This window comes from Rhinoderma darwinii, chromosome 11 (genome assembly GCF_050947455.1).
Source record: "Rhinoderma darwinii isolate aRhiDar2 chromosome 11, aRhiDar2.hap1, whole genome shotgun sequence".
Lineage (NCBI taxonomy): Eukaryota > Metazoa > Chordata > Amphibia > Anura > Rhinodermatidae > Rhinoderma > Rhinoderma darwinii.
This window is the reverse complement of record NC_134697.1, coordinates 25,748,555-25,767,314: the sequence shown is the minus strand read 5'-3', so window position 1 is coordinate 25,767,314 and position 18,760 is coordinate 25,748,555. Positions and strand designations below refer to the sequence as shown.

Genomic DNA, 18,760 nt, shown 5'->3' with positions numbered 1-18,760 from the left:
CTTTCAATGTTATTCCAATTTTTGTTTGTCAAATGACTGATTCATACAGGCTGATCGAGAATATTGGCCAACACTTATAAATATAGAATGGCAGAAGGTGTAATATGTGTACTACAGTATCCTAGATAGAAAAGAGGACCATCCTTAACTAAACGTAAAGCAGAATAATTTACAATGGAATATTACGTGCACAATGGGACAAGAAAAAACGCTTCTGAATGCTAGTATCATGATGATCGCTGGAAAGTAAAAATGACTCGAAGGCAAATAGTAAGTTGCCAATTAATGTGCTGGAAGCCCAGTTAACGCAAAATCGAATTTTATCTTGGAACCCAAGGAAAAGTCATAGCAAATGGAGGAAATTTTTTGAAAAACCACAGAGGTTCTCCTTGTGGTGTCTGAGGTGTATTCTCTATAATAAAGTGCCCGCATGCCACCATTTTATTTTTCCACAGACTTTGAGGTTCTATAAAAACGATGGAGTCACTATACACGCCCTACATTCCAGATCTATGCAACACAGATGTCAAATACGGCTGTATGCATGAGCCCTAATACTCCTTTGTTGGGACAGTTCTCATCAACGGATGACCAATGAAGAGTTTGAAACCCTGTACTCCTAACTGTACATTTTTCATTAAAATGTTAAAGGGGTTGTTGGGAGTTAGAAAAAAAAGGGGGTGCTCTTTTTCCAGCAACAGCGTCACCCTTGGGCTGTATCTGGCATTGCAGCTCATTCCCTTTCACTTGAATGGGGATGGGCTGCATTACTAGACAAAGCCCATGGACAACGGTGGGAAACAGGACAATGTCATATTTTATGTTCTGCCCACTGTCCTAGGGGTCTCCCATCATGTAAAAAACGACGTAAACCCTTGAAGACATTTTTTTTTCTTTAATAAAATAATGTAATATGTTGTTTAATGCAACTTTTGAATCGGTTTTATTTTATTTTTAAAAAATTACTTTTTGGGAGATACAGCTTCTGTGTGTCCTGGATACATAGAAGCTGTATCGTGCGCTAAATCCTGAATCCGTCAGGTCAGTGGGATTGACTACTTCAGTGAGAGTGGGTCCTGCTTGTCTCCGACACGCAGGATACACCTATTCGCGATCACATCGAAAATCATAACCTTCACCGAAGCCGTCAGTCCTGCTGATATCTATATTTAAGCAAGTAAGGTGTGAGGAGGATGCGGCCAATGCCAGATTCCACTTTACAGAAAACTGACAATGCTGGAGTTTTTTTTTTCTGAAGGGATAACACTTTACCATGGCATCGTCTTTCCCTAAATCTTTTCTGTTTCATATATCAATCTAAAAGATAAAATATGCAGAATACATCCAAACTGGACTCCTGGTCTAGGGTCAAAAGGAGGCCCTTCTGTGGCGCATGTTTTATGAACAAAGCGGGACATTCGGATGACAGAGGTTTTTTAATTATTAATCTCGTCTCAAACAGTCCTTTTTGATACCAGACTAATAAAAAAAACAAAAAACTCTTAAGTCATCCGAATGTCCCATTCGGTTAGTAAAACTTGCGCCAGAGAAGGGCCTTCTTTTGACCCTAGAACAGGAGTCCAGTTTGAATCTATTCTGCACATTTTGACTTTTGGATTGATATATGAAACAGAAAAGATTTAGGGAAAGAGGACGCCATGGTAAAGTGTTATCCCTTCAGATAAAAAGCCAAATTGTACTCACTTTGGCAGTGGTCATTTCCCCTACACCCTTTTAGTATCCACAGGTCGCAATGTTGTATTTCATTTGCTGCGTTTAAACACAGCTGTGTAAGAAATACATTGCTTCCAGAAAGTGTGATTAGATGCAATGTTGAAGCTTGTTCGCTGATGAATCTCAACTATAAATACTAGTCTAGTTCCCCAATGTCAGTTCAAATATCTGGATTACAGATCTGCCTTCAAATAAAAGGCATTTTCTCTTTACAATTGCTGGATGAAATGGGACACCCAGGAACAGAGTTGTGATCATTTAGCACCTGTAAAATGTTCTTCAGAGGCAAGAGGCAGAATGATTTTGACCAGTGCAATGGCCAACATTAACTTAAACATCAAGCACCATTGCAGGGCTGCCAAAGTCAAAATCATTCTGAGACCACAGAAAAAAATGTCCTCGCTTTCTAACTTCTAGATTGCTTACAGTGGAAAAAAAAAAAAAAAAAAAGGTAAAGTACTTTTATGTATTGATTTTCCGAGGGCAGTAATGGTCTACAGGAGATTTTTTCAAAACTGCAGAATATAGAAAGATGAAAATAGCTGCCAGTTGCCATCTAAAATAGATGCAAACAAAAAATTGGTAACATTTTCCTTGCCAAGCTGCGGTATGGATACACTGTATGTGAATGTTGTCCTAAGCTCTAAACATTTGACTTTTCTAGATGTGGTTAATTAGGTTTCTGACCATTCGAACATAAGATTTAAAATGGGCTGTTTCATCTAGACAACCACTTTTTCATTAAAAGCCAGACAGCGATCTGGCTTCAAAAAAACAGTCAGAAATGTAGCATTACAACCATGCCAGAGCCGTCCTTTGTTAGTGGATCGCTGCTCTGATTAATAGAGAGGGATCCCAAGCGTTCCTAAAGGCTATATGAAAAAGTGTTATGTGAAAAATGTATAGTTAAACTAGTCAAAAAGATACGTTTGCCTTTTGGACAAAAGTATTTTTTTACATTTAACCTCCAGGAAAGAGTTCATGATATTCTTTTTTGCATTAGTTTCTGGCAACTAGGACGATTATATTGGCATGAGGCCTGATCTCTACTGTTGTGGCTGCCCTACTGAGGAATAGTTATTTAACCCCTTGCCGTCTCAGCCATTTTAATTTTATTCTTTTAGTTTTTTCCTCTCTGCCTACCAAAAGCCATATCTTTTTTTTATTTTTAAGACAGCATAGTCGTATGAGGGCTTATTTTGTTGAGGGACAAGTTGTATTTTTTAACAGCACTATGTATTGATGCATACAATGTAGTTAAAGTGGTTATCCAGGGACCAAAAATTGCATTGCATTAATATTTTTATGTAAAAAGAAGTCACTTACTAATGTACTTTAATTTCAAATTTGGTACTAAATCGTGCAGCTTAAACCCTGTGTAATGTTCCCGGAAGTCCTGTAGCTTTTCTAATATTGATGACGCGCCGACACGGCCCAACGTGAATGAGGGCTTGCTTCCGGTGTTGTTCGTGTCGGCGTGTTATCAAACGCATGACCGCAAGGGGCTGTCACATTGGCTATCGCTGGAGTCCCGGAGCAGGGAATCAGCTAGCGCTTCTCGGGACTCAAGTACTGCTCCTGACATTTGGTTAGTGACTTCAGGGGTTTCCTATCACTGGGGTTCCCGAGCAGAGCACCAGCTGATGTTCTGCCCGCGGACTCCAGCACTGCTCGAGACGTCACTGTCCATATATGGTCAGTGACTTCAGGGGTTTCCGATCGCTGGAGTTCCCGGGTAGAGCATCAGCTGATGCTCTGCTAGGGCACTCCAGTACTGCTGCCGACGTCACTGTCCATATAATAATAATAATGTAATTTTGTAATAGTTCTGACTTTTAGATACCAATTATGCTTATATTTCACATTAATTTAGGGGGAAAATGCTTTTTTTGTTTTTTACATATTACAATGTATTGTGATCTTACTCCCTACTCTAGTCGCTATTGACATACAGCCGACACCCACTGGGTTTGGAGGAGGCTCAGTCTGTGAGCCTGCTCCATACCCACTTACCTACTATGACCTACAGTTACATGAAAATGTTGGAAAGGGGTTGTCCAGTTTAGAAAAAACTATTTTCATATATCCTATTAGGGAATTCTGAGTTTATAGGGGAAGGGGGTCCTCAGTTCAGGAACCTCATCTCTTGCTAGAGTGTAGAGTGGTTACAAAGAGCATCTCTCACTCTGGAGGATCTGTCCTGTCCTGTATTACACAGACAACCCATCAATTTGAAGGGGCACTTTGTAATGCTTAATTTTCCCTGTAGTGGTGCTGCAGGGAAATTAAACACTTACTGCCAAGGTTACCTATAGATTACAGCTGAAACTTTGTGATCTGCTTAATGCCAAGGGACCCTTCTAATAAGTAGGAAGTCTCGCAGATTGCACAAAGCTGTAATATAGCTACTTGCATAAGTTCTTACATGAGAATTGCAGGCAGACATTGGTCTGGCTGGATTTTAAACCATGGCGCCAGTGCTTTAAGATGTCACTGTTTATCACTGAGCTACCATACGGTTTACACTTACATGGTATTTACCTGTATATAGTGACCCTGGGCTAAATGCCTGCTTTACATGGCAAATGTTTAGGCATTTTTTCCTGCCTCCTTTGGTCTGTAACTATGTTGAGAAATATGTGGAAAGTCTACTTGGGAAGGAGGTCGTCCACGTACTTGTAGAAATTTGTTAATTTACACCTTACCTTTACCGATTGACTTCCTATTCGATGTTCACGCACTATATCAATGGGAAGGGGCAATAATATGAAGAAGTGCTGACTTTTACCAATCTCTAAGCTTGGTAGCGCATACTCCGGGCAATGCCCAGAAAAGCTACATTTAAAGGGAGCCTGTCACAACAAACATGCTGTTCCATCTGCGGGCAGCATGTTACAAAGCAGGAGGAGCTGAACAGATTGATATCGTTTTGTTGGAAAAGTTTCAGAATAACCTCTAATCTATTTTAGTTCAATCTCTGCTCGCTGTGGGATAAAGAGTTCAGTGGGCGGTCCTACTCAGTGATTGTCAGCTATTTCTGTATGCACATTAATGCAGGGAAGGCGGTCAATTAAAGGTTCAGACTGCCCACTGGACTCTTTTAGCGCACAGTAAGCAGGTAATTAAGGCAATAAATGGGCTACCCTGAAACTTTTTCCACAAAACTTTACCTCAATCTATACATCAAGAAAAGCATGAATGACTTGACAGGTTCCTTTTAACCTACAGCTTATTGGAGTGATTTAATTAAAAAGGTTTTCCTAAACAGAAAGGGTTTTTTTCTTTTATTCCCGAAACCGTACCACTCTGGTCTATAGGTTGTGTCTGGCATTGCATCACATTTAAATTTAGGTCAACACGAAACATATCCTATGGATTAGAGTGGCACATTTTCTGGGGGAAAAAAAAAAAGTCAGATCCTTCATTCTAATCCTGGACAATCCCTTAAATAACATTTTACCACACCAATTTATGGATGACCTGCTATACACTGGATATGCCATAACAGCGGTAGCATTCAAAACGGAATAAAACGATGTATTATATATCTATCATATAGCTATCTATATCAAATATGCGATTAAGTATTTCCTGCTTTTTTTATGCTGCAACAAGTATGATCTTACGGACATTCATGAGGAACTCAAATTTCTATCACCTGACAGTACAAACCCAATGTGGCGGATATTTTCCAGGTCATAATACCATCTGACATAATTGCTTATCCCCTACTGATCCACGAAAAGCGGCACTTGGGACCAGGGTATGGATTAAACATGTGCCCAATATACAAAATTCACTACTCAAGGTAAGTACACTTTTATATCTTCCACCTTACAACAAGGAGTCTCGCAGGGATTTAATAATACGATTCCTTCAGGCAGCAGACTGATTGTGAACAGAGGCAGTTTCATCTGCTAAAAGACGGCATAAATCATGCTCCAGAAAGGAGAGGCAGCGAGGAGGTTATCACCACACTGCCTTCTCTATGAAAGGTTTGCATTAGAGCATTAGTGAAATTAATTCATCTTTCATAAGAGCCTGGAGCAGTATCTGTGATCTATGACAACCAGCCATTTCTCACTATGGCTAAAGAAAACATATATATTTCTATACGGCTAAACCCTGACTACACAACTGCTTTTTTTTTGTTTTTTTAAACGATCTAACATTATCTCAAGTGCTGCTCCCAAAGGACTATTTCCTGACTCATATCTTGCCAAGAGTCCTCATAAATTAAAAGGGAAAGTTTTGTTCATTTTCAATGCTGCCGCTTGTAATTATTTTGAACAACATTATATCCCAATCACTGTAATTACTGTTAGATAATCCCTAAACGGCAGCTATAAAGTGGGAAGAGAGATCACTTCATGGCAAGGAAGGAAGGTTTTGCATTTTTTTCTTTGCTACAAATCACAAGCGGTTTATGGTATCAGGAGGAATATAATCTGTGCTGTGCAGCGATTGCTTGGTAACTGACAGGGCCTATTATCATATTGCCTGAGACTAAATGTTGTCATAAAGGACAATGGCACACATTACCTCTCAATCGTCATGTATGTTTGCCCAAATTAAGAGTGGCAGTAAATCAAGTAGGAAAGTGATTGGGATATTGTGCGAAAAACAGACCGCACAATGAAATAGGCAAATATATCACCCCTGTGGGAATTATATTAGAGTGCAGGTGTCCTAGAAGGTTATGTATAATGTGGACTTCTATTATACCAGAATGTAAAGGTGTATCCACACGGACTGGTAGTGTGCCATGCGGTAAAAAAAAAATTTACAAAACCGCCATGTTATAAAAGCAAAATCGCTGCAGTTTTGCAATGTGACTTTTTAAAAAAAATATGTATTTCACCCATAAAATCCTTTGTGGGCAAAAAAACTAAATTGCAAAACCACCAAGGAACACTATAGGTCCGTGTTAATACAACCTAAGGGCTAGTTCACACCGAGTATTTTGCCGCGGTTTTTGATGCGGAAACCGCATTGGAAACTGCACCAAAAAACACCCGAAATCACCTCCCATTGATTTCAATGGGAGGCGGAGGCATTTTTCCTCAGGAAGCGCAGTCGACTGCGCTATTGATTCCGTCAAAACAACGGAACCCTGTCAATGGTGACAAACAGAAACCATTAGCTAGGTTTCAGTCACCATTGAGTTCAATGGTGAGGGAAACGGAAGCTAAGGTTTCAGTTTGCCCTTCTGTTGAGGGGTTAACCTGATGGAAACCTCAGACGGAAACCCTCGCTGATGTGAACACAGCCTTAGAAGGAGCACAGCGGAATTACTCAACCTGTATATAGGGCAGGAAGCAAAACATGGTTTCAAGGTCCGATTTTCTAGTCCAGATAGCGACTTTTTTTATTCAGCCCTTATGTAATACCACAGTGGACACATAATTAGAGGTTGTCCTGTTGGGACAACCCTTTTAAAACAAATCAGAGACAAAGTTTCCCCTCACCAGTTCCAACAGTTTTTGCTGCTGGGTTGCTCGTCAGGATAGGAGAATACATGATAAATAAAAATATACATACAATGTTTGTATTGTGGGAACCACTGTACCATTACATTGCTCCAGGTGTATTTAGGTGCAGATCTGCAGTCATATTAGTTCTACAGATGATAACCCTTATGTTCTATTGCCACCATTATAAATATCCAACATGAAAATCACCTGAATGGACAGATGTGGATAACAGAAAATCTCCTGTTGTAAAGCAACAATTTTAATATGATAATTTATCCCAAGGTCTAACAATTGTCAGGGCTATCTTTAGTACAGTGACTGTTCTTAAGTTGGTACAGCAGGTCGATAGGAGTAACACTGTTTTTCCCGTGCAAAAGGGAGGAAAAAACATCCCACTATTAAATGTTATTGCAATATAATTCAGCATTAAAAATTAGTTTTGTACTTCACCTTATGTTACAAAAATGCTCAAGAGACAAGATATTCCCCTAATGTCATTATAATGTCGCCCTCTAGTGTTCAGTTTGTAAAGTAATGTGCACATTCTGCTACGGAGCTGAATGAGGGAGGACGCACGTGCTCAGTTCCACTCTCCAACTGCCACCAGCCAATAGAAAATGTCTTCTCTGCTAAGCTTTTATTCAGAAACAACAGCTTGTAGTGTGACCGGAGACTGTCACAGTAAGAAACACACAGGACAGCCAGAAGTTTGCTTAGATGGGGAGCACCTGCACACAGCACTGCTTACATACAGCGTGGAGCTCTCCCATCTCCTGCTCATTGTCTCACTGTGTAAGTTGCAGGCTCTCCCTCTTCTTTATATGGGGCTGGGCTCTCACTTGAAAGACATGTAATGTGGGGCATCTGTAAAGCTCTTAAAGAGGAGGTAGAGGCAGTAAAACAGAAGGATCTGCCTATACAAGCTAAGATGGGAAGGGGGAGGAACTGCAGCAGAAAGTACATGCCGCCTGAGCCTCTTGCAGAGCAATTGGGGAGATCTCTGGATCCATGTAAGATACAGGGCTGCCTAAGCTTTTTTTTTTTTTTTTTAGAAAGATTGTCATGCGCTGTACTAGGTCTGATTTTCTTGTTTGCCCCAAAAATTCTGGCACAACCCCTTTAAAGAGGCTCTGTCACTAGATTATACATGCCCTATCTCCTACATAATCTGGTCGGTGCTATAATGTAGATAACAGTGGTTTTTATTTTGAAAAACAATCATTTTTGGAGCAAGTTAATGAGCAATTTTAGATTTATGCTAATTAGTTTCTTAATGCCCAACTGGGCGTGTTTTTACTTTAGACCAAGTGGGTGTTGTACAGAGAAGTGTATGACACTGATTAGTCATTTTATTCCATGAAAATCATTCGCTTTACTGTAGGATTAGAATAAATTATCACAAAATGGATAAACAAATCTACAGCAAATAGTTAAAAACATTAAAAATAATAACCAATGTAATCCATACCTCTGGGAAAAACTCTTGAGGGAATTTCTCTTTCTCCAGCATTGGAGTACTTTCTAATGTGTCCGAGTAGATCTCTTTGCCTGTGACTTTTTTGTATTTTTTGGCTAAGGAGAAAAAAAAACAAAAAAAACAAAAAATTCAACATAGCCATTTTGTAGAGTTTATAGAGTTTGTAATCTTTCACAATGGTAAAATGATACTGTTCTAAAACAACCTTGTTTTTAAGCTCTAACCTCAGGATGATTAACCAATTAAAAAAAGAAAAAGCAAACGACGTTCACAAGATCGGTCAAAAATTACAATTTCTAAATCAAAAATACTTATGGAACAAAAATGTTTTTCACGCCCTGCGAGTGAAAAAACATTGATAGGAACAAAGGTTTAATCATAGAAAATGTATTCTCATTTCAATTTGTTTTATGGCACATGCTAAATATGTCCTATCTACATAAATCTTATTCACTGTCTCCTTGATTAAGGATATCAACTTTTTATGCTTAGAGCCCATTAAACTATTTAAAGGTGGGAGAGGGGAGACTGTGGTCAGACTCTCCTCATTAAAAGTCATGCGTCGTGCTAGTGAAAAATCATGGAGCGTTGTTGCCCAGAAATACAATAAAATGTTAATGGTTTTTTAATACTGTTATCTAATTTTATTTCGTTCAGCATTATAGATGATGGAGGCTTATGGCATAAGAAAAGTGATTGACGATTGTAAAACTTTCAAATTCTATGTCTACAGAAATGCCACTCATATCTTAGTGGTAAGACCCTATACCCTCAATTATAAGAACAGAGGTAATTTGGCTTCCAAAAGGCAAGAAAAAAAATACATTAATGAAACTGTATAAATCGAGCCAATTAGTTCATTTCAAAGTTATTGCCACTGCATGACGTTTCAAATTAATGTGATGTAAAGGGCCGATTAATGTGGTCTGGCCCGACCATTTACAATGGGATTTGTTGAAGATATGAGCAAGTAATAAATTATGTAGGTGACTAATCTGGAAAATAACCAATTTTTATATACATATATATTTATTTTATCTTTAAGAAATAGTAACGGATGAATACTGCAACACTATTCTTTTAGAAGAGGCGGGGGGGGGGGGTGATGAACTACAAGGTAATTAAATCAGTTGAGACACAATGGTTTACCAGGGTAGTATCAGTAAAAACTATTCTAAATAATAAACGATACAATGTGTTTAATCATCTAGCATTTTAATTCCGATAATTTTTAATTCCTTTATATTTCATTTTAAGATTTAAAAACTCTTCGGGTATAATTAATGTAGAGTTTTTATTGACCTAAAATCTACAATTGTTTTCAACAAATAAAGAACAAAAAAAAATACACAAAACTATATAAGGCTATGTTCACACAGTTTTTTTGCAGGAGGAAATTTTGCTCTACCTGCATGACGATTTTCGCTGTGTTTTTCACCCACGGCCATTGAGCGTCGCGGGTAAAAAACTCAGCGAAATACGCTTTCTCTGCCTCTCATTGATGTCAATGGGAGGTCAGAGGTGTAAACGCCCGAAGATAGGGCATGTCTCTTTTTCCCGCGAGCCGGTTTTTCCGCTCGCGGCAAAAAAACGCCTCCACCTCCCATTGAAATTAATGGGAGGCATTTTCGGCTGTTTTTTGGCACGTTTTCCGCGTAAGAAAAACTTTGTGTGAACTCCCCCTAAAAGATTCACTTCCGTACTTTCTATATAGACATTTCATTTTGATTACTACATTTGACCTATTGAGTCATGGACTCCTCATGACCTCTGAAGGTGTTCTGCGGTATCTGGGACCAAGACGTTAGCAGCAGATTCTTTTCATCCTGTAAATTGTGAGGTGTGTCCTTCATTGATCAAACTTATTTTACCTCAACCAGCTTGCATTCTACCCATAATGCATCCTGGTGCTATCTCCTCCCCAGTAAGTGACACATACCCATCCGACTGTACACTATGTAAAAGAAAATGTGATTCATCAGACCAGGTCACCATCTTCTATTGCTCCATGGTCCAATTCTGATGCTCAGATGCCCATTGTAGACGATATTGGCGGCAGACAGGAGTCCGAATGGGTATTCTAACAATCTGCATCTACAAAGTTCCAAACACAGCAAACAGCAATGCACTGTGTGTTACAGCACTTTTCTATTACAGCCAGCATCAACTTTTTCAGCAAGTTGTGCTACAAAAGCTCTTCTGTGGGATGATCCTTAGGGGCTCATGACCAGGTTACCAGTTAACTGGTTGTTCTTTTTTGAACCACCTTTGGTAGGTACCAACCACTGCGTACCGGGAATTTCCCAACAAGACCTGCCGTTTTAGAGATGCACTGACCCAGGTGTTTAGGCATCACAATTTGGCCGTTGTCGAAGTCGCTCAGATCATTAAGTTAATAAATTTTTCCTGCCTACAACTCTTAACTTAAAAAACAGACTGTTCCGTTGCTGTATACGTGTATAACGTGGTAATCAAGGTTATTGACTTTACCTGCCAGTAGTTTCATTGTTGAAAGCTGAACAGTCTATATGTGTGCATTTCGGCAAAAAAATTATTTTTGTTATTTCTGAAATACTTAACTGAAATAATGCTGTCATTTTGGAAAAATAGTGGATGGTTTCCAAAGAATGTGATTAAGACTAGTCCTATGTGAATGGGTTTACTAAATCAGATTCACAAATTGCAACCTTCGCTCAAACCTGCAGTGGAAAAATCTGCCGATTCGAAAATCTGCTGCATACCTACTATGTTGCAGACTTGCAGTGAAATCAAAGAAAAATCAAAACGTTCGCTTTAGATACAGGCCCTTCAGCCATTTTATCAATGATAATTGACAGAGGCTCATATATACTGGCTTTTGATTCCACAATGAAGCACGGTTAAAATTGCTCAGATTCTGAAGTATCTTTATTGACTTATGGGAAAACTAAAATAATCTGAACTAAATCATTGTCTATTTATTTTAAATGAACATTGTTGTGTTTATATCCAGCTTCATTCAGTTCACCCAAAAAGATTGTTTTTATAAAAAGTTAACAGCTTGGCTTGGTGATCCCCAAAAACACATTTCCTATAAAACTAGACTGTTAATTTAAAAGGAAAATAAGCTTTTAAAAAACTTGACAAGTCATAGTGACATGTCAGAAGTTTTTATCAGTGGGGGTCCGAGCACAGAGACCAGACCGATCGCTAAAACTAAGCAGCAGAAGCTCTCAGGTGAGCGCTGTGCCCCTTCGTTACTGATCGGCTTTTCTCGGAAATCCAAGCAAGTGTTGTACGGGCTCAATAGAAAGTCTACGAGTCTGTTTACTGCCCGCTCAGCTTTTGGAGGCAAGCCGATCAGAAATGAAGCAGCACATTGCTCACCTGAGCACCTCTGCCGCTTCATTGTAGCGGTCGGTGGGGGTCTCAGTGCTTGCATCCCCACCAATCAAATCTCCTGACATGTCAGAAGATTTTTTTAAAGTTTAGTTACCCTTTAAAGAGGATTTACACACATCTACTGGGCAGCTCAATAGTACAGGCATATAAAAGAGCTCACGTCGTGCAGTTGACATGCAATTAATATTCTGGTGCTTCCAATGGCTATGAAGGAGCATGGGAGTGGAGAGCGGCAGGTATGGAGACTCTATCAGTAGTATAAAGAGTAAAATATTACAAGAATTAGATCCTGTAGTGAAACTAGTGTTTGGGATGTAATTCCTTGAATATTATTGAACTTGTCACGGAAGACAAGGTGATAAACATCTTTACAAACACCCATTTCCTGCACCAACTCAGAGTCACCCAAATTGTGTTATGAAAAAAACAACCAGACCCAATACAATTAACATCTGAATGTGCAATTTCTCTGGGGTTTTAGCAATGCAAATATCCCTAACACCCTTTTGCTGTTGTAATTATATAGGGAAGTCTGGTTGTTAAATATATCTGGTAATATATTTAGTAAAATGTTTTTACGTTTTTTTTCTTATGGTCTTTTCTGTTAATTTACCAGAACCTTGGTATGTAAGTATCAAGCTCACCATGACGTATAATCACATAACAGTCATACCTATAATTTCAGAAGTATTCGCTCCTGCTTTTACGTTAAAATCTATCTTAAATCGGCAGGATGTAATATGATTTATGAACAGATATTTTTCACTGTAGCTTCTTTCATATGGAGATGGAATAACATTCAATTACATTCTATAACTGCTTGGTGGAAAGATATAGGCGGCTCTTAGGTATACTAATGCCTAGATAATGAAGTGCCCTCCCAGTGGGCTAACCCAGAGAGGAGGAGGAGCACACCTTCTACCTACCAATGCCTAAGGGTATAAAAATAATGGCCCAATTCACATCAAAGGACACAAGTTGGGAACTGTATCGAATTGGACTTGTGCACATTTTCTGCCCATGTTTCTGGGAGCAGACAAAGGCCTTACCACATGGAATCGCTATATATTGGACTTTACTTTTTTTTTTCTCCCATCTATATTTGTAATGGTTTTAGCACATTTATGTATTTTTATTTCTTCGTTTTTGTAACTATTAAGCACTGTACCTTTGTATATTGAAGTTTAAAACTTTAATAGTTTTGCCCTGTTGCCCTAAAGGATCTCTGTAAATTATCAGTTGTGGCTTATCTATGTTACCTGTTGACTGCTACAGTGCAGTTGGTAGCTAGGAGTACGCTGTGTGTGTGTTGTGCTGGGCGTATCACCCATATTTGATAGAGTGCTGGCATCATTGGTGTTCCTGGGTGTGTGGACTGTTTAGTATGTGTGTTATGCTCAATTTGTAGCCGGAGATTGAGCTGTGGAATGGTTTTTACCCCTTATAGTCGCATCCACCTCACGGGGAGGGGAGAGAGTGCCATTTATGCGTTGAGGCAAAAATAAACTTGTATACATTAACATTACATAGCATTCTTCATAAGTATTATGCAGTAAGTTTCATTGCAGCTTACCTTTGAAGTCATACTGAAATACATTCTTCAAAGACTCATGAAGAAAGTAAAAGCTTCCAAGTGCCTATAAAAAAAAAAAAAAGCAAAACAAAAATTAAGAAAACAAACAAAACAACCTTACAAGGGGTCATCCGCATTGAACATTCCCTTTTTTTGTTAGAAGATCCTCTTAGCAATAAGCTGTACACGGTCAGGGAACCCAGCAGCAAGTGTTTGATTCCACTGCGGGGCCACCAAGTGAGAAATAAATCATTACACGTCTCACATTGAAATCAGTGGCCATATGTTAATTTGGCCGACAGTTATTACTCCTGACTCTTATTTCATAACCCGTGGGAACAAAGTATCAGGCATGTTGAAATCCAGGAATCCAGATCCTTCTTTCCCCTGACAACTGCCAGTGTGTGTGTGTGTGATGGTGAACACATCGACCCTGCCAAAAATCTGTTTTCATCTTAGTTGTATGGGCAACTTAATGCACGTACATACAAAGTCTTCGAAGAGCGAGAGCTGCTCTTCGAAGCCAGTCTCTGCTCTAGCCAATAGATATGAAAGGGGAAGTCTTCTTTATTAAAGAGGCTCTGTCACCAGATTATAAGTGCCCTATCTCCTACATAATCTGATCGGCGCTGTAATGTAGATAAGTGGTTTTTATTTTGAAAAACGATTTTTGAGCAAGTTATGAACAATTTTAGATTTATGCTAATTAGTTTCTTAATGACCAACTGGGCGTGTTTTTACTTTGGACCAACTGGGCGTTGTACAGAGGAGTGTATGACGCTGACCAATCAGTTTCATACACTTCTCATTGTTCCAGCCCAGCTTCTTTCACTGCACAATCACACTGTAAGGCTGGGTTCACACGAGCATGTTACGTCCGGAACGTATTTCGGCTGCAAGTCCCAGACAGAACTCACTGCATGGAGCCGGGCTCCTAGCATCATAGTTATGTACAACGCTAGGAGTCCCTGCCTCTCCGTGGAACTACTGTCCCGTACTGAAAACATGATTACAGTACAGGACAGTTGTCCTGCAGCGAGGCAGGGACTCCTAGCATCGTACATAACTATGATGCTAGGAGCCTGGCTCCCTGCAGCGTGTTCGGTCCGGGACTTGCGGCCGAAATACGTTCCGTCCATTACGGACGTAACATGCTCGTGTGAACCCAGCCTTACCATCACACTGTGGATCATGCTGGGCTGGAACAATGAGAAGTGTATAACGCTGGTTGGTCACTGATTGGTCAGCGTCATACACTCCTCTGTACAACGCCCAGTTGGTCAAAAGTAAAAACACGCCCAGTTGGTCATTAAGAAATGAATTAGCATAATTCTAAAATTGTTCATAACTTGCTCAAAAATGATCGTTTTTCAAAATAAAAAGCACTGCACTGCGCCGATCACATTATGTAGGAGATAGGACACTTATAATGTGGTGACAGCCTCTTCAACTCAGAATTCTCTAATATGGTATTTCACAATCGGTTTCTAAAAAATGTAACTTCTTTAATACATTTGATACAAATATTGCGTACTTGAAAAACATTCCTAAAACCTTTTAAGCAAAGATTCTAATTATTTCCTTTTTACAAAACAAAGAAAAACCCCACAAATGAGATGCCATAGTAAGACACAAACCTAAAAAAAAAGGGGCATATTTTGACATTCCCATGACAGCCTAACTGAATTTTCTAGCTTGTATTAATGTACAGTATATTTAAGGGATTTCTGATATTTTCTTAGTAGTTCTAAAACTGTGGCTCATATAAAGGACATGTTGAATTTCAAGAACAATTTTTTCTAGGATACATTTCTTAAAATACTAAAAAGGAAAGCAGAACATAAACAAAAATATGAAATCTCTTTAATAGCTACAGGATATATTTTTTCTATGCATATTAGTTGTCTTTTTATTTGTACGCAGCAAAGATACAGACCTAGACATTACCCCACAGACATGAAAGTACAATATTTACCAAAGCTGAAGATTTAATTTAAAAAAACAAAAACCACTGAAAAAGTGACAGATGCCCGGCTGGCAGAGCGTGGTCTCGGCTCAGTGGCTCCTGCATAATTTATGACAAGCTGCACATCCACAAACTAAACATTTGCTGATTCGTCAAAAGCACCTACATGAGATCCTACCCATCTTTTTGACAAACAAGTTAATACACAAGAACATAAAGTACACATTTAATTGGTGGGAATACTTTATGGTGATCTAGGCAGTTCTCTTCCTATAATCATGATTTATCACCTATCACGGGATAGGTGATAAATATTTGATAGGTGAAGGTCCGACTGCTGGGACCCCCACCGATCACACCAACGAGTGTCCCCAAGTTCCCTATGTGAATGGAGCGGTACTGAGCATACTTGGCCACTATTCCATTCACTTTCTATAGGGCTGTCGGACCCCCACCGATCAGACATTTATGACCTATCCTGTGGATAGGTCATAAATGATGATTATGGCAAAACCCCTTCAATTTTTGCAGTTCACTTTTTCAATTCCAGTGTACCGAAATGACCTATCATTACTTAAGCAATACGGTCTCTGCAAGGTTTTATTATTTTTCTTTTGCTATATCAATACGGAGTCTAGGCGTGGAAGACCGGAGAATAGTGTGGCAAGTAGGGAGGGAGGAGGGATGTTTTGTGAGTGGTAGAATGCTTCCTCTCACAGAAAGTAAGTGGAGCATTCCATCATATGTGTGTATGGTCTATTTCCATCTTTTGGAGGAAAGTGTGGATTGGAAGTTAAGATGCTCTAAAGACTAGGGCCAGAATTTGAGGATATTGTGAACTTATCAGATCACACTAAAAAGAATAAGTTGAAATGTTAGGACTCAAATGGAGAAGAGGTGAAAGTGAAAAGCCAAAAGGTTTTATGTGCGGAGTCAATTAAAGGGAGCTTGACTGGCTATGAAGGGAAAAGGGATGACTAAGAAATGACGTTTTTGATCCATAGAGTATTTACCCTAATTTTCTGAATGATGTGGATTTTACTAATAGGTGGTACATAAATTTGGAGACTTATTCAAAACATATGAAGGGGATGCTAATATTAAAGAGGAAAAAATACGTTTAGCCAATATTATATGGGATATAATGGATACAAAGAGGAAGGACAAGATCACATACTGGTTGAGGAAAGTGGAAACAGAGTACACAAGTAAAAAAATAAATAAATTCTAAAGTAGTCATTGGGATTAGAAGTATAACTTGGTGTTTAATTGGGACTGGAAAAACTCCAAAAAGAAAAGCACAGCAGAGATCCCAAAATAAACAGTGTGGCGATCGCTGACACTGTAGGTGTACAGGAAAGACAACTACTAAACCATTAACACTCCTATTAGAGTAGAGAGAATAGAAAATATACATCAGGCAGAGATTAAACAGGGGTCATAAATTTTAAAGGGAATATAGGATGTAAACAAAAAAGTCAATGGGGGCTCAGGTCTTAAGGGTAATTTACTAGTATTCCTCTAGAAACTTTAAAAATATTAATAATAATAATTTTCAAAGGAACGGGTGGGGAGAGTAAAAATAAGGTTAGGAAATCTTCACGTAATGAGAGTGAGAAACTGGATCAAATCTTAGTGAGAGAGATTAAAACAAGAGTAGATAAAGAATGGATAAATGGTATAAAAACCCAAACCATACTTAAAGAGGCTCTGTCACCAGATTTTGCAACCCCTATCTCCTATTGCAGCAGATAAGCGCTGCAATGTAGATAAGAGTAACGTGTTTTTTTTTTTTTTTTAAACGAGCATTTTTGGCCAAGTTATGACCATTTTTATATTTATGTAAATGAGGCTTTCTAAAGTACAACTGGGCGTGTATTGTGTTCGTTACATCGGGGCGTTTTTACTTCTTTTACTAGCTGGGCGTTGTGTATAGAAGTATCATCCACTTCTCTTCAGAACGCCCAGCTTCTGGCAGTGCAGACACAGCGTGTTCTCGAGAGATCACGCTGTGACGTCACTCACTTCCTGCCCCAGGTCCTGCATCGTGTCGGACCAGCGAGGACACATCGGCACCAGAGGCTACATTTGATTCTGCAGCAGCATCGGCGTTTGCAGGTAAGTCGATGTAGCTACTTACCTGCAAACGCTGATGCTGCTGCAGAAGTGGATGATACTTCTATACACAACGCCCAGCTAGTAAAAGAAGTAAAAACGCCCAGATGTACGCACATAATACACGCCCAGATGGACTTTTACTTTAAACACGCCCAGTTGTACTTTAGAAAGCCTCATTTACATAAATATAAAAATGGTCATAACTTGGCCAAAAATGCTCGTTTTTAAAAAAAAAACAACATTACTCTTATCTACATTGCAGCGCCGATCTGCTGCAATAGGACATAGGGGTTGCAAAATCTGGTGACAGAGCCTCTTTAAAAATGTTGAGAGTAGGATAGAAAAAGGTTTATTAGAGGAGGAGGAGTAAGAGGAAGTAATGTCAGCGATTTCTATACATGATTCATCTTTATTAGTGCTCCTGCTGTGTATCAGAACCAAGAGCTTTTAGGGATTTAAATAGCTACAACATAAAAAAAAACATTTTACCCCTGTAACAAGAACAACTACTAGGAAAAAATTAAACCGAGAATACGAGAAAGAAGAGGAGGGAAGAACATCAAAAAGAGAATAGAAAAACAAATAAGAGATGAGAAAAGGAGGTATTTTTAATTTGTTTAACCCCTTAATGACCAGCCTATTTTGGACCTTAATGACCAGCCTATTTTGGACCTTAATGACCAGGCTATTTTTTACGTTCTTCAATCGTCGCATTCCAAGAGCTATAACCTTTTTATTTTTGCGTCGACATAGCTGTATAAGGTCTTGTTTTTTGCGGGACAAGTTGTATTTTTTAATAGCACCCTTTTTAGGTACATATTATTTATTGATTAACTTTTATTAACTTTTTTTTGGGGGGGGGGGAATAGAAAAAAATCTGAAATTTCGCCACTCTTTTGCGTCCTAAATCTACGCCGTTTACCGTGTGGTATAAATAACACAATTACTTTATTCAGCGGGTTGTTACGATTGCAACGATACCAAATTTGTATAGTTTTTGTATGTTTTACTACTTTTACACAGTAAAAACGCTTTTT

At 38.9% G+C, this 18,760-nt stretch overlaps 1 protein-coding gene across 4 annotated transcripts in view; it reads right to left on the bottom strand.

Moving 5' to 3' along the window:
- Window positions 1–18,760, bottom strand: part of INPP5A (inositol polyphosphate-5-phosphatase A) — a 358,729-nt gene that overhangs the window by 137,606 nt on the left and 202,363 nt on the right. For all 4 annotated transcript variants that reach the window (XM_075843182.1, XM_075843181.1, XM_075843180.1 and 1 more), the window contains 2 exons: window positions 13,640–13,703; window positions 8,677–8,780 (listed from right to left, as the gene is read on the bottom strand). In XM_075843182.1, coding sequence (XP_075699297.1) covers window positions 8,677–8,780; window positions 13,640–13,703 — 168 coding nt within the window. The remainder of the gene's footprint in view (window positions 1–8,676; window positions 8,781–13,639; window positions 13,704–18,760) is intronic.